General features: G+C 39.6%; 4 protein-coding genes and 1 non-coding gene across 6 annotated transcripts; all 5 read left to right on the top strand.

Moving 5' to 3' along the window:
- The first annotated feature begins 986 nt into the window (after positions 1-986).
- Positions 987-3,648, top strand: LOC110769627 (stress up-regulated Nod 19 protein). 2 transcript variants are annotated; one of them, XM_021973652.2, is made up of 5 exons: positions 987-1,158; positions 1,460-2,314; positions 2,455-2,616; positions 3,066-3,340; positions 3,432-3,648. In XM_021973652.2, the coding sequence occupies exons 2-4, from the start codon at positions 1,472-1,474 to the stop codon at positions 3,321-3,323; spliced, it is 1,263 nt and encodes a 420-aa protein (XP_021829344.2). In that variant the 5' UTR covers positions 987-1,158; positions 1,460-1,471; the 3' UTR covers positions 3,324-3,340; positions 3,432-3,648. The 2 variants fall into 2 exon arrangements, with proteins under 2 accessions (XP_021829344.2, XP_021829342.2); XM_021973650.2 differs by having other exon boundaries at positions 988-1,158; positions 3,066-3,345.
- A 591-nt stretch (positions 3,649-4,239) lies between these two features.
- LOC110769623 (calcium-dependent mitochondrial ATP-magnesium/phosphate carrier protein 2) lies at positions 4,240-7,244 on the top strand. The gene is made up of 4 exons (XM_021973642.2): positions 4,240-5,168; positions 5,584-6,369; positions 6,500-6,590; positions 6,736-7,244. The coding sequence occupies exons 1-4, from the start codon at positions 4,718-4,720 to the stop codon at positions 6,923-6,925; spliced, it is 1,518 nt and encodes a 505-aa protein (XP_021829334.1). The 5' UTR covers positions 4,240-4,717; the 3' UTR covers positions 6,926-7,244.
- A 2,499-nt stretch (positions 7,245-9,743) lies between these two features.
- TRNAS-AGA (transfer RNA serine (anticodon AGA)) lies at positions 9,744-9,825 on the top strand. Its single transcript has one exon. It is a non-coding gene; the product is annotated as a tRNA-Ser (tRNA).
- LOC110769619 (Pentatricopeptide repeat (PPR) superfamily protein) lies at positions 9,776-11,829 on the top strand. The gene has a single exon (XM_021973639.2). The coding sequence runs from the start codon at positions 10,065-10,067 to the stop codon at positions 11,724-11,726; it is 1,662 nt and encodes a 553-aa protein (XP_021829331.2). The 5' UTR covers positions 9,776-10,064; the 3' UTR covers positions 11,727-11,829.
- A 188-nt stretch (positions 11,830-12,017) lies between these two features.
- LOC110769620 (NFU1 iron-sulfur cluster protein) lies at positions 12,018-13,012 on the top strand. The gene is made up of 2 exons (XM_021973640.2): positions 12,018-12,186; positions 12,291-13,012. The coding sequence occupies exons 1-2, from the start codon at positions 12,169-12,171 to the stop codon at positions 12,777-12,779; spliced, it is 507 nt and encodes a 168-aa protein (XP_021829332.1). The 5' UTR covers positions 12,018-12,168; the 3' UTR covers positions 12,780-13,012.
- The last annotated feature ends 581 nt before the right edge of the window (positions 13,013-13,593 follow it).

Genomic DNA, 13,593 nt, shown 5'->3' with positions numbered 1-13,593 from the left:
TTGTTTACTAAATCATATGGAATTAGGGTAAAAGAGGTATTAATTACTCAAATGTCCTCGTTGTTAGGTTAAAGTATATGTCAAATTTGAAAATTTGAATATTGTGTGAGGATATAATGGGTAAAAAAGATGAATTTCTAATGAGTTCGTTCTCCATAAATTAGAATACCACCTCCTACTCAAGAATTGAATTCCTCCAAAATTGGGCTCCACTTATTTTTCAATTTCTCGATGTGAAGTAAACGCAAGAATCCTCCATATGCGGAATTCAACTCCTAATAAGAATTCCAATGCCAGATAAGAATTCTAATTTCTGATTAATAAACATACCATTAAAGTATTTTATTTTTTGTCATTTTGGGCTTGTTTAGTTGTTCTCTGTTATGGGAGAAAACCTTCCTTATATACCACCGCGACATTGTCCCATTATTTCTATACGTCTTCATGTCAATTCAAAGCATGAGCGATGAAGAAAGACGATAACAATGCGACGGAAATATATAAATATTTTTTCTCTGAGTTTGGTCTTTTTATGAGGGCTCCTTATCTTTTGTTGAGTTGGTTAACCCGAACCATTCATTTACTAGGGTCCAAATTTATGTAATATGGAAAGAGATGCAAATGGTCTAGTTAATAAATATGGACGGCATGCGTATCAAAGTTTGCTTTCTTAAAATAAAAGAAAATAACAAACATCACTTAAATTGTCTTTTCTGTCTTGTTGATGAAAACTATAACAATGTTACATTTTAATTTTTGGTCAATTCTTATGCGTCATGGCTGAGGCCACATATTTTGGTGTGAAAGTGAAAAATGGTAAAAGGTCCCAAGTTCTATCGACCACAGACTACACGACACGACGTACATTTCACAAATCGTCATCTCTTTCGTAAGCTGTCGTCCTTGACACAGCAAAAGGACACGCATTAATTCAACACCAACATATTTCCAGTCACTCTCTTCAGAGTTTATTATTTTTTCTCCTTTTCTTGCTGAATAATCTGTCTACAGTTTGAACGGGTGCACACTCGCCCATCACGCATAAATAATGCATATAAAATTAATGATTTATATCCAACACACCCTGAAAGTCTCCAACTTTATCATCAAACGCAGACCAGACTCTTGCTGTGGCTCTCAGACACTACTTCCATTTTGGTACGCTCTCTTCAGTCTTTCCTCTGTATGACTCTGATTTTGATAATTTGATTGGACTATTTGTTGATTTCTGCATAACCCATTTGCCAAATTCACCTGTCAATCCATAACTGATTCAAGAAATGCTAAAATTCCATAACCCATATCCATAATTCTAATAAAATTATAAAACAGCACCAAAGAAACCGATTCTGTACCTCACAAGTTCATGTTTGATGTTTCTTTATGATACAGAGTGCAAAACTTGAGCTTGTGTTAGAGTATCTTTGTTGTTTGACTAGAGGTTATCTTGATATTGCAGAGAGAAAAAAAAATGGAACGTTTTCAAGGTTGGGTGGTTTTGTTAGCTATGCTAGTATTGGCAATAAGTATGCCATGTTCACATGCTATTCGGTTAACCAAAACTAAGACCAGGTCTGGCGTTTATGTTTCTCCTAAGTTTGTGTTGGCGCCAGGATCAGTTGCAGACAAATATTACTATGATATCCCCTTTCCAAAAGGTCATATTGGCATCAAGAGTTTCAATGCTGAAGTAATTGATGAAGAGGGGAATCCCATCCCCCTTCATGAAACTTATCTCCATCATTGGGTTGTTGGTAGATATTATGCCCGGACAGGTTTTGTGGAGCCAGAGCAGACTGGTTTTCAGGAGCTTAACAAATCAGATTTTACTTTCGTGAGAAACACTGGAATTTGCCAGAATAATGTTCTTGGACAGTATTTTGGACTTGGGTCGGAAACACGAAACACATCCACTCATGTTCCAGATCCCTATGGAATAGAAGTTGGGAATCCTGCAGAGGTTCCTGCTGGGTATGAGGAGAGATGGATGCTCAATGTGCACGCCATTGATACACGGGGTGCGGAAAATGGTTTGGGGTGCACTGAATGCAGGTGTGATCTGTATAATGTCTCGACGGATTCACGTGGTCAGCCTTTGAGGCCAGGTTACAAAGGAGGTTTATATTGTTGTTATGATGGTGTACAGTGCAGAGTAAAACAGGGCTTTAATGGTGCCAAGAGAAGCCTATACTTGAGATATACTGTGAAGTGGGTTGATTGGTCTGATGCAGTTGTGCCTGTCAAGATTTATATCTTTGATGTCACTGATAGGATGAATCATTCAGCAGGACCTTCTATTGTACATGAGTGCAGGGTACGTTTTACGATTTACCCCACCCTATGATATGTTATAGTATTCTCTCTAATGATGATAATGTATCAATATTCTGGTGTTTGCAGTTTTTATGAATTTAGTTCCTTTTGTGATTGAGTCTATATCTTTCTTCGGTGCAGGTCGAATATAATGTTGAAGAGTCTTGCAGTGCCACTAGTACAGCTAGTGATAGGTGCTTAGACAACCAATGGGCAATGGCTACTATGCCAACTGGTGGTTATGTCGTCTATGGTGTAGCCCATCAGCACACAGGGGGGCTTGGTTCAACTCTATATGGAGAGGTGTTTTTTTTCTTCCACTCAAAATAATTTGGTTTCTGCTAGGCCTTGCAATATTGTCTTGCAGCATTGGTAGAACTCGAAATTCTTAGTTAATCGTCTCTACTTACTGGCATATGGCCTTACCATATTCCTGTATGAACTGAGGCTGCATTCATTACCAAGTAAAGTTTTTGCAACCAGACTGCAACAATTCACAACAATTCACATCTTTCTTTAAGCACTGCATCATGATCTCTTCCTGCACTATATTTCTAGTCAAGATTTTTCATTGTATGCCAGGCTAAATTGGACTGTTCCTTGTCTCGCTTTCATGTTTGCCTTCATGCATGTGTGAAAAGCATGTCTGACATTTCTATACGGCTATATAATATTGTACTACAAGGCATTTGAACTTTTGGTAGTCTGTTGTGTTAAATCAATCTGCTTTTTTGTGGTGAATTTTTTTCTAGGATGGAAGGATTCTATGTTCTTCAATACCAATTTATGGAAAGGGAAAGGAAGCTGGAAATGAAGCCGGTTATATTGTAGGAATGTCCACTTGTTATCCTCAACCAGGCTCTGTCAAAATAAATGATGGGGAGACTCTGATTGTGTTATCTAACTACAGCAGCACACAGACTCACACAGGAGTTATGGGTCTCTTCTACATTTTGGTTGCAGACACCCTGCCAAAGTCCTCCTTGCTTAGCTTGGACGCTCCACTTTGAGTAATCTAAAGTTAAAAGTAAGGTTAGTTGATCCAAATAAGCGTTTAAGATTGCGTATCACCGAAACACCAAATTCGTTAGTCTACTTACATGGTTTTGTTCTTGCAGATTTTGCAGTGGTATTAGCTGAAGCTGCTGGTGTCCGCCATCAAGAGCAATGAGGAAGTATTTGGCAATGGCTATAGGTTAATTTTGGTGTCAACTTTTATGTACCAAAAAATGTAAAGCGTCTTGAATCTACATCTCACTCAGCACTGTGATATGTAGACATATGTATAACTTATGTAGCCTTTTGGTATATCAATAATTATTAGCTTCGTGTTCATGTGTTTGGTCAAATGTAATGAATTAAAGCTCAGATTCAGTCGGTTCAATATAGAGCCTCCTACCCCTCAGCCTCTCATTTTTGTCATTTTTGGGTAGATTTTATCAAAACCAAGAGCCCCTATTTTGGTAAGAACAAACAATATACTTTGAATACATACGTTAGTATTTTCATACTATTACAAATTACTACATTGAATACATGCGTTAGTATTTTCATAATTCCATGGAAATACCTCAAAATGTGACACAATAATATTCCAAAATTGGGAACTAAGAAATATTATAAATTCCAAAATTTCCCCAACCCTTTCCTTTCACATTGAAATCCATTTGAGTTTCAGAGTGTCTTTTTTTTACAATATTATTTTCTAAACTACTCTATAAAAAATGGAATTAAACTCAGTGCAAACATCTTTCAGACTCCACACTACATCTCTGACAAAAAAAGAAGACTCACAGTATATCTAAAAATACAAAAAATAAAGTTGGGATTCTTCTATGTGATATGTCAGCGGTGTTGAATTGAAAAATTATAGAAAAAAGAGACAGAAAGTAAGAAATCTCACCATCCTTATGGAAAAAGAAAACTGAAAAATCATAACAAATAAAGAAAATAAAACGTGGAGGAGTGAAAGGCGACCAGACACGAGGAAGAATATCCACGTCCATTACAGAGCGATCCTTCTCCGTCTCTCGTATATCTTTGGCTCTTCCCCACTTCACCTCCTCCTCCAATTTCCACTGCAGATAATATATTATGGGCACTGGGCAGTTATAATCTGTGTTACTACGCTCTTAATTACCATTAAATCCAATCCAACCCAACCACCCAACATTGAAGAAGATGAGGCCCCATCTCTCCCAACCCTCATTTCATCGTCTTGTTTCTATCTTCTGTGAACGGTGAGGACTGAATTGTTGCGAATTTATGATCCATACCCGAAAACCCATCAACCCATTAGCCCAAAACCAGCATCTCCTTTCTTCCCTGTGCCTGGTGATTGATTTGGTTCCCATTGAAGGTTGAAGAAGACGAAGAATTTGAAAAAAAGGAGAATTGGGTTCTTATGTCAGGGGCAAAGCCGGCCTCTGAGCATGTCGGCTTCCCCACCGGGGACGCAAACAAGCACAGTGCTGACGGCTGCTGCAACCCAGTGAAGAAAAGCGGACCCATTTCCATGGATCACGTTCTTCTGGCCTTGCGCGAGACCAAGGAGGAGAGAGAGATCAGACTTCGAAGCCTTTTCAATTTCTTCGATGCTACGAATCTAGGGTACTTGGACTATCCCCAGATCGAGGCCGGTTTATCGGCGCTTCAGATTCCGCCGGAGTACAAGTACGCCAAGGATCTTCTGAAGGTTTGCGATGCCAACAGAGATGGAAGGGTCGATTATCTCGAGTTCCGAAGGTATATGGATGACAAGGAGCTCGAGCTGTATCGAATTTTTCAGGCCATTGATGTTGAGCACAATGGCTGCATTCTGCCTGAAGAGCTTTGGGATGCTCTTGTCAAGGCTGGTATGCCCAACCAACCATACTTTCTCCTTCTAAATTACTCATAATCTCTAACTCTGTTATGCTAGTTTCTATGTTAATAATGAGGGTATATTCATTGGCCTGGACCCATGTAGACTGTAGAGCATTGATTTCCTAGGATCTTTTTCTGTCAAATGGTTAGAGGATATTGTTGCTGCTGCTGCTTTGAGGCATTATTTATAGTATTGCTATGGCTGTGGTATGAATTACACTAGGGAACATTTTTACCTTTGTGTTCTGCATTGAGCTTGATGGGAATGTATAGATGTGAGCGTAATATAAATTTGCACATATGTCTAAGAGAATGAGAAAGTGGGAGCATTCCCTTTTCATAGCCTTCAATTGGGCAGCTTTTTCATTTTCCATCTTATAAGCCCTGGCAGTTTTTGTTTTGTAGGGATTGAAATGGATGACGAGGAACTCGCCCGTTTTGTTGAGCATGTTGATAAGGATAACAATGGAATTATAACTTTTGAAGAATGGAGAGATTTTCTTCTACTTTATCCACATGAAGCAACGATTGAGAACATATATCATCACTGGGAAAGGGTATGCCTTGTGGATATAGGAGAGCAGGCTGTCATTCCAGAAGGAATTAGTAGGCATGTTCATAGGAGCAGATACTTTATTGCAGGGGCTATAGCAGGTGCCGCTTCTCGTACTGCTACTGCTCCTCTTGATCGCTTGAAGGTGGTTTTGCAAGTTCAGACAGTACGTGCTTCTGTAGTTCCCGCTATAAAGAAGATATTGAAGGAAGATGGTATCCTAGGGTTTTTCCGAGGTAACGGAATAAATGTTGTGAAGGTAGCACCTGAAAGTGCTATCAAGTTCTATACTTATGAAATGTTAAAAAAGGTCATTGGAGATAGTATGGGGGCAGACTCAGGAGATATTGGTACTTCGGGTAGACTTTTGGCTGGTGGTATAGCAGGTGCAGTGGCACAAACTTCTATCTATCCGTTGGATCTTGTGAAAACTCGATTACAGACTTGCACTTCAGAAGCTGGAAAGAGTCCTCAGTTGAAGACACTAACTAAGGAAATATGGATTCATGAGGGACCCCGGGCCTTCTATAAAGGTCTGATTCCGTCTCTTCTTGGGATTATCCCCTATGCTGGCATCGACCTCGCGGCCTATGAGACCTTAAAAGATATGTCAAGGACATATATTCTTCAAGATAGTGGTACAATTCTCTGGTTTTCCATTTTTTGTTTTAAATTTTCACTCTCCTTTCTTTATCTTTTTCCTCTATGGAATATTTTTTGTACCTTTAGTTTGTAGAATTGCGTTTTAAAATCTTCACTTTGGTGCAGAACCTGGTCCTCTAATCCAGCTGGGCTGTGGGACAATATCTGGAGCTCTAGGAGCAACATGTGTTTATCCATTGCAGGTTATCCGAACCAGGTACAATTTCATGGCTGAAGCCTACTACTGTGGTTATTTATTCTTTTTAGTGAGGGGTGCCTATCCAAATTACTTGATTTTTTCACTTCATCTTAAGTTTTGCTATTTCCTTTTGCGGTTGTGTTTAATATATTATTCTTTCCAGATTGCAAGCTCAACGTTCTAATACAGCTGCTGCTTATAAAGGAATGTCTGATGTATTCTGGAGAACCCTTCAGAATGAAGGCTATACAGGTTTCTACAAGGGATTGTTTCCAAATCTTCTCAAAGTTGTGCCAGCCGCAAGCATTACATATATGGTATATGAAGCCATGAAAAAAAAACTAGATCTGTAGTGAGTTGGTAACTACATTGATCTTGTAGTTAGAAATTGTAACGGAGTTGATGATGAAGAAAAAGAAAATGATATTACTAGTTAAGTAGGCAATATGATTGTTATATGACAGATGGTTTCCCCCTTCAGGATATGGGGCAAAGGATTTTCAATTTTGTAGTCAGAAAGTCTTTTCCGGGATTTATGGAAACTTACTATTGAGAAACCAGGTTACAGCCCATTTTGATTTTCATAGCAAAGGTGGTAGGTATTATCTTGTTCCTTTTTCCTCCGTGTTTGTTGACTATATCATTAATGAATACTGAAAATTTATAAGTTTCTGTTCTTTCTCCTTTGTTTTATTGTTGCTTTGCCATCAGGATCTTTTTACACGATTTACAGCGAGATTTGAGTGGAACATGAGGCTATTTTTCCATACTAATCCATATGTGGTGAGAATTAACTGAGTTTTCATATGTGATCAGTAGATATTGCAGCTGTAATATCTAGTTTGCCTCGTACCGTACCTCTGCATGATGCAGTTACAGGATAAGCATATGACTGTACACGGTATGCCCCAAGGCGCTGTGCTTGCTTGCGTTCATAATGCATGTAGTATCTATGTTTCATTTAGCCACCACTAGTGATACTTGCCTTGAAAGCAGATTCTTATCATGTTTAGGTAATTGATAAGATTTGGAATTTGTGATCCCAAGTCATATATAAAAGGATTTGATATTGATGCTGAAAGATCAGCCTTGATTTTATTTAGGTTGATACTTCTGTGTGCGAAAATGTTTTTAAAAGGTATCTTAGATGATTTGAAATGTGTTCATGAGTGTCTACAATTCTTTTGATTAGCTGTTTACCTGTGTTTCACAGTAAATTTGTGATGTGTAGTGCAAAAAGAAACTCAGAGGAACAGATGAAAGATAAAGAAGAAAACAATGCAAAACCAACAAACTGGAGTTTATTCAATTCTTTCCAAATTGATTTCTCTGAACAGAGATACAGCAATTGGCCTTGAAGAGCAGCCATCAATTGGCACATGAGACCCAGAAAAGCCAGAAACAAATCTAACCCAATTGCACAATTGCTTCTTTTAGCTACTGGAAAGAATTTGAGTAATCAAAATAGTTAACAGAGAGCAGAAGTGAGGAAGCTGCACTAACATAACCTACGATTACATAAAAGAGTTTGACATGTGAAATAACAAATCCGGAAGAAAGGCTTGACCTTCCCTTTGCCTCAATGACTTGCCTTTGACCCCTTCGCATCCCACTAAGGGAGGAAGAGGCTGATATTGTTGACCAAACGTGTAGAAATTCTACTCAAATTCATCATCGTCTTCCTCTTTTTCCTCCACATTTTGCGTGTCTGTGCTAGAGAGAGCTTGTTAGGTTAAAATGGCAGTGAAGTGTTTTTAGCTGTTGCTTCAAGTTTATGTATATATAGAGGTATAAACTTCCCAACCAGGTGACTTCGGCGGTGGCATCCTGAATATTTAAATTATAATGGAGAAGGAGGAAAAGGAAAAGAAGACAAAAGCAAACAGATCAGCAGGGAGAATCATATGTGGAATGTACATTTTCTAATGGCCCCCCCTAAGCATTATTCTCTTATTGGGTAAGTGCTTATCTTTTGCTAAGAATATTATCATTCATCATCTGCTTTACATCAATCAGAACATTAGTCTTTCAACACTCAAGACGAGAGACAGACAGAGAGAGACTCATTCCATGCCGGGAAATGCTGAGGAAAATGAATATTAAGACCAATAGGTGGAAGTATTTTGCTAATATCAGTCATTCACACGCAAATACATGGTTTTTGACTATGAATTAAATGTGAATCTCACAGTGATCTACACCCACATACGTGTAGACGACTTTTGAGTGGAAATATGAGATAATATGTGGAGGAATCCTTCTCGAAAGAAGAGATTTGAATGATAAACTAATGGGAAAAAGTAGTTAAAGCAGTTATAAACTAGGCAGCAAAAATAGAGGAGAATTTGGAAGTAGATTTGCACCGTCCATATTCTTGCCCCAATACTAATGCTTGTGAGAATCTATGTGTCCAAAGCCACTAATTCACTTAGTGGGAGACCCAAATGTTGGAAAAAACTCCATTTCACTAACTAAACAATAAACCTCATAGAGATAAGCAATAGGGAACAACTAGACTTTGGATTTACTTTTTAGCCACTAGATCCTTCATAGATTTGTAATTGCTCCCCTCTACATTTGTGCTCTCTGCAATAATTGAGGGCATTACAACTATGTAAAGACACACCTTTTTTTTTTTTTTTTTGCAGGATTGTGTAAGCCTTGCCTTGTATGCAAATAGAAAGTTCACATAACATAATAGAAATTCATACGAAAATAACACATGAGTTCATGTTGTGCACCATTTTTCAACATTTGCTTTATTGAAAATCAGGGTTTTCTTCAACTTGAAGTCGGGTCATACTCGGATGTTTGTCTTATTATCGAGAATGAGATTATTGTAAGTCTAACAAAAAAACAATCGAAACATAAACTAATATGAAAAAATTATTATATAGCATTGAAATATCCATTTATATTATACCACTTGACCATACTACAAAACATCAAAGAGCAACCCTATTTCTTCAATTTTTTGTTTTCTTTCTTCAGTTTCCTTTCCCTCTTAAATAAATTCAAAAGAAAATGATTTGAACAATTTTTAATAACTTATTTGTTCTGAGCTAGATTGGACGACGAAGCCCAAGAGTGTGAGCTCTGTTTACAACATAAGTATTGTATAGTGAATTGTCTCCTATATTATCCTTTTTCTCTATTTAAGTAACAAGCAAGGTGGACGTGCCGGAGTGGTTATCGGGCATGACTAGAAATCATGTGGGCTTTGCCCGCGCAGGTTCGAATCCTGCCGTCCACGTTTTTGTGATCCAATTAATTTAATTAATTACACGTTTATTTTTATATCTCCGGCCAATTTTACCGCCAATCTTTTCTTTCTTTTTTCTTCATCAACCACTGAGAGTTGTAGCCTATGAGAGAACCAGAGCAAATCGAAGTGAATGAAATCCACCAATGCGAACAAAATCACCACCATAATCAAACAATGGAAAGGCCCCAAGTTAGTTCAAATTCTCCCTCCAAACCCTCTCCAGCTAAATGATCAAATTAAAATCACAGGGACCTTCGTTGTTACCGCCTTTCGTTTCTTTCTCTTTTCTTGATCAAATGAAAGCCACCAATGCGAACAACATCACCGCCGTAATCAAACGCTGCAAGACCCCAAACCAACTCTTCCAACTCCATGCTCTCACCATCACCAATCCCACACTCACCAAAACGACTTGTCGTGATATTATCACCGCCAGCATCCTCCACGCCTTCATCTCTCTGATCCCTTCTTCCTCTTCAACCACTTCACTCAGCTATGCCATCTCTCTCTTCAACCTCATCACAAACCCATCAACCTTTTGTTTCAATAACATTATTAGAGCCCACACCCTTCTTTCTTCCCCTCTCTCTGCTCTCGGCTTCTTTGTCCGTATGCGCCGGTTTTCTCTCCCCCCGGACTTCCACACCTTCCCTTTTGTTCTCAAGGCCTGTGCCCAACTTGGGTTTTCTTCGTTTTTCATCTCTCAGGCCCTTCACTCGCAGGCCCTCAAGTTCGGTTTCGCTTCCCATTTGTTTGTTTCTAACACCCTCATTCATGTCTACTCGATTTGTCGTCACCTGAACCGTGCGTGTAAGGTGTTTGATGAAAGTTCTCACCGGGATGTGGTCTCCTACAACGCCATGCTCGACGCCTTTGTTAAGGCCGGTGAGGTTTCTAGAGCGCGTCAACTGTTTGACGAAATGCCTGTGCGGGACTCCGTCTCGTGGGGTACCGTTTTAGTTGGGTATGCTCAGATGAATCAGTGCGAAGAAGCGATTCAACTGTTTGATCAGATGCTTGGTTTGCGAGTTATCCCTGATGATATCTGCTTGGTTTCTGCTCTTTCTGCTTGTGCGCAGCTGGGAGATTTGGAACGAGGTAAAAACATTCACGATTACATCAAACGGAACAGGGTTCGACTCAGTTCCTACTTCTTAACAGCGTTAGTGGACTTGTATGCCAAGTGTGGGTGCATTGAGACTGCCCTGGAGATCTTCGAGGCAAGCCCAGATAAGAATGTGTTCACATGGAACGCCATGCTTGTTGGGCTTGCAATGCATGGCCACGGCAAGCTGTCACTGAATTACTTCTGCAGAATGATAGAGGCCCGAGTTAAACCAGATGGGGTGAGCGTCTTAGGGGTTTTAGTGGGGTGTAGCCATGTGGGTTTTGTACATCAAGCCCAGAAGCTTTTCGACGACATGGAAACAGTTTATGGGGTCCCTCGAGAGCTCAAGCATTATGGATGCATGGCTGATCTGCTTGGGAGAGCAGGTTTGATCAAAGAAGCAATGGAGATGATAGACAAGATGCCAATGGGTGGTGATGTGTTTGTGTGGGGTGGGTTGCTAGGAGGGTGTAGGATACATGGTGATGTTGAGATGGCAAAGAAAGCAGCAGAACATGTAATGGAGTTGGACCCTGAAGATGGTGGAGTTTATTCAATCATGGCCAACGTTTATGCAAATGCAGGGAAATGGGATGATGTGGTGAAGATTAGAAAATCCATAAAAGATGCTAAAAGGGTGAAGAAGATCAGTGGTTGTAGTTTAATTAACTTGAATGGAAGCATCCACAAGTTTATTGCAGGTGATAGCTTGCATCCTCAATCAGAAGCAATATATTGGGTTTTGGATGGACTTTGGAAGCATCAATTCGAAGCATGCTAAGCAAGTTTTGATTTTGATTTTTGTTATCATACTTCTACAAATCTTACAGAGGAGAGAAGTTGAAATTGGGTATGTGGCTTTGATGTTTGCTACTCTGAAGTAATAAGTATTTTATTAAGCTTTTGTCCCTAGTATAGGATAAGAATGATGCTGACGTGCTGCTTCAGGAGGGTTCTACTGGCACTGTGCAGTGTTGGTTCTTGGACACGTGTCCCATTGGGTTCTGCACTGTGATACGTGGCTCCAGAACACTCTACTCTTTTTTCTTGATTAGGAGAACTCTCTATTCTTTTCAATATTCATCTTATAAGTAAGATCTAGCAGCTCTTGCTTCAAGTTAAGAATCGCTTTTATTTTCATCAAGTTTGTGTTTAGCGGAGACTTGCTACTCTTACTGTGGAAGCATCTATTGTCTGATTTCTATATTTCTCTGCGTAAGATCATGGCTTTTAGATCAAGGGTATGTGAGCTCATTTCCTCTTAAATTTCTCATGTAAATTTTTTAGTTCTTCTTGTAAATTTCTGGGTTTTTCTTTTACTTACCATGTACAGAAAATTGTGCAGAACCACTGGGAACAAATGGCGAATGGGTTAAGACAATATGCAACCTCAACCTCACCCAAGATGAAAGCCTACACCCCAAGTGCTGGTGTCACTGCACAAAGCCAGCAGGGCTACAAAAGGTTCTTGAGGGGTGACTTCGTGCCTGTCTATGTAGTTCTTGGGATGATAACAGTGTCACTCGGGTTGGGGCTCCACACCGCGATGCATCAGCTGAAGCACAACCCCCATGTCTACGTGAAGAAGCAGCGACGCGAGACGCTGCCGGAGGTGGTGGAGCCGGAGCATGTGGTGGAGGAGGCCGAGAAGTTCATCACGAACTCGTTTTTCAGGAAGGTGGCTCATGTTCAGGAGTATGACGACTACAATCACGCCGTTAAAGATCCTACCCGTAGAGATGCTTTTGCTTACAAACCCTCCAACCCGCGAGAGCGTACCGTGACTCTCAAGGACGTTGGAGCAGACCCTGTCCAACCCAAGGCTTCATCCTAGTTTCCTTTTTGGATTTTTTAGTCTCTGTTTTTCGTTTGCTGAATTTCTCTGTTTTTTTTTTCCTTGTTCACTGCTATGGCTTTCTAGTAACTCCCATTTGAGTTGTACTTTTTGGGGTTAGAGGAAGAGAGCCATTTCTACTACTACTGGTGATGGTTGTTTACTGTACTGTAACTTCACTCTGACATTGTATATATTCCAAAAGGCAATAGACTTGAAATTTTAAATTTAAATGCTTTTACTAACAGAAATAAAATGCTTCCTTAGATAAAGTTCTATCACATCACCACCTTGATAGATTAGGGTTTAGGGCACACGATTGATAATAACTAGCTAGAAGAGTTTAGAGGAGTGTATAGGGCACACGATTGTGATCGTCTTTCAACTTCGAATGCATGTCAATCAAAGTGTACTTAACCGAGAGGTAGGTATGCACCCACCTTTCATGGTCCAATGCACCTGAGTAACCGCAAGCAGATTAACACAAACCACCATTGTTGCGTCTCCTTCAACTCCATCGAATTGTCCCGAAACCGTTTTGATCGCATCCTTGTAAGAGCGTGACTGCGCGAACTTCCTCCATACACCCGCACTTCGCATATTCGCATATTGTTGGATATTGGTGGAGGAGGACTTCAGGTGTAAGAGTAACTTTTGATTGCTAGAACTTCAAGTGTAAGAGTGACTTTTGATTGCTAAATTGACGAGGACGACAACAAAAGAAGTGACATTTGCATTTGCAGCCATTTGTTATGCTTTTCATTTTTTCCCCCTAAGTATGATTTATGAGTTTGTAGATAAATTTGTTGTGGTA

The sequence above is a fragment of the Prunus avium genome, chromosome 5, assembly GCF_965620075.1.
Source record: "Prunus avium chromosome 5, drPruAviu1.hap1.1, whole genome shotgun sequence".
Lineage (NCBI taxonomy): Eukaryota > Viridiplantae > Streptophyta > Magnoliopsida > Rosales > Rosaceae > Prunus > Prunus avium.
The sequence above is the reverse complement of the archived record's forward strand: the minus strand, read 5'-3'. Positions and strand labels throughout refer to the sequence as shown.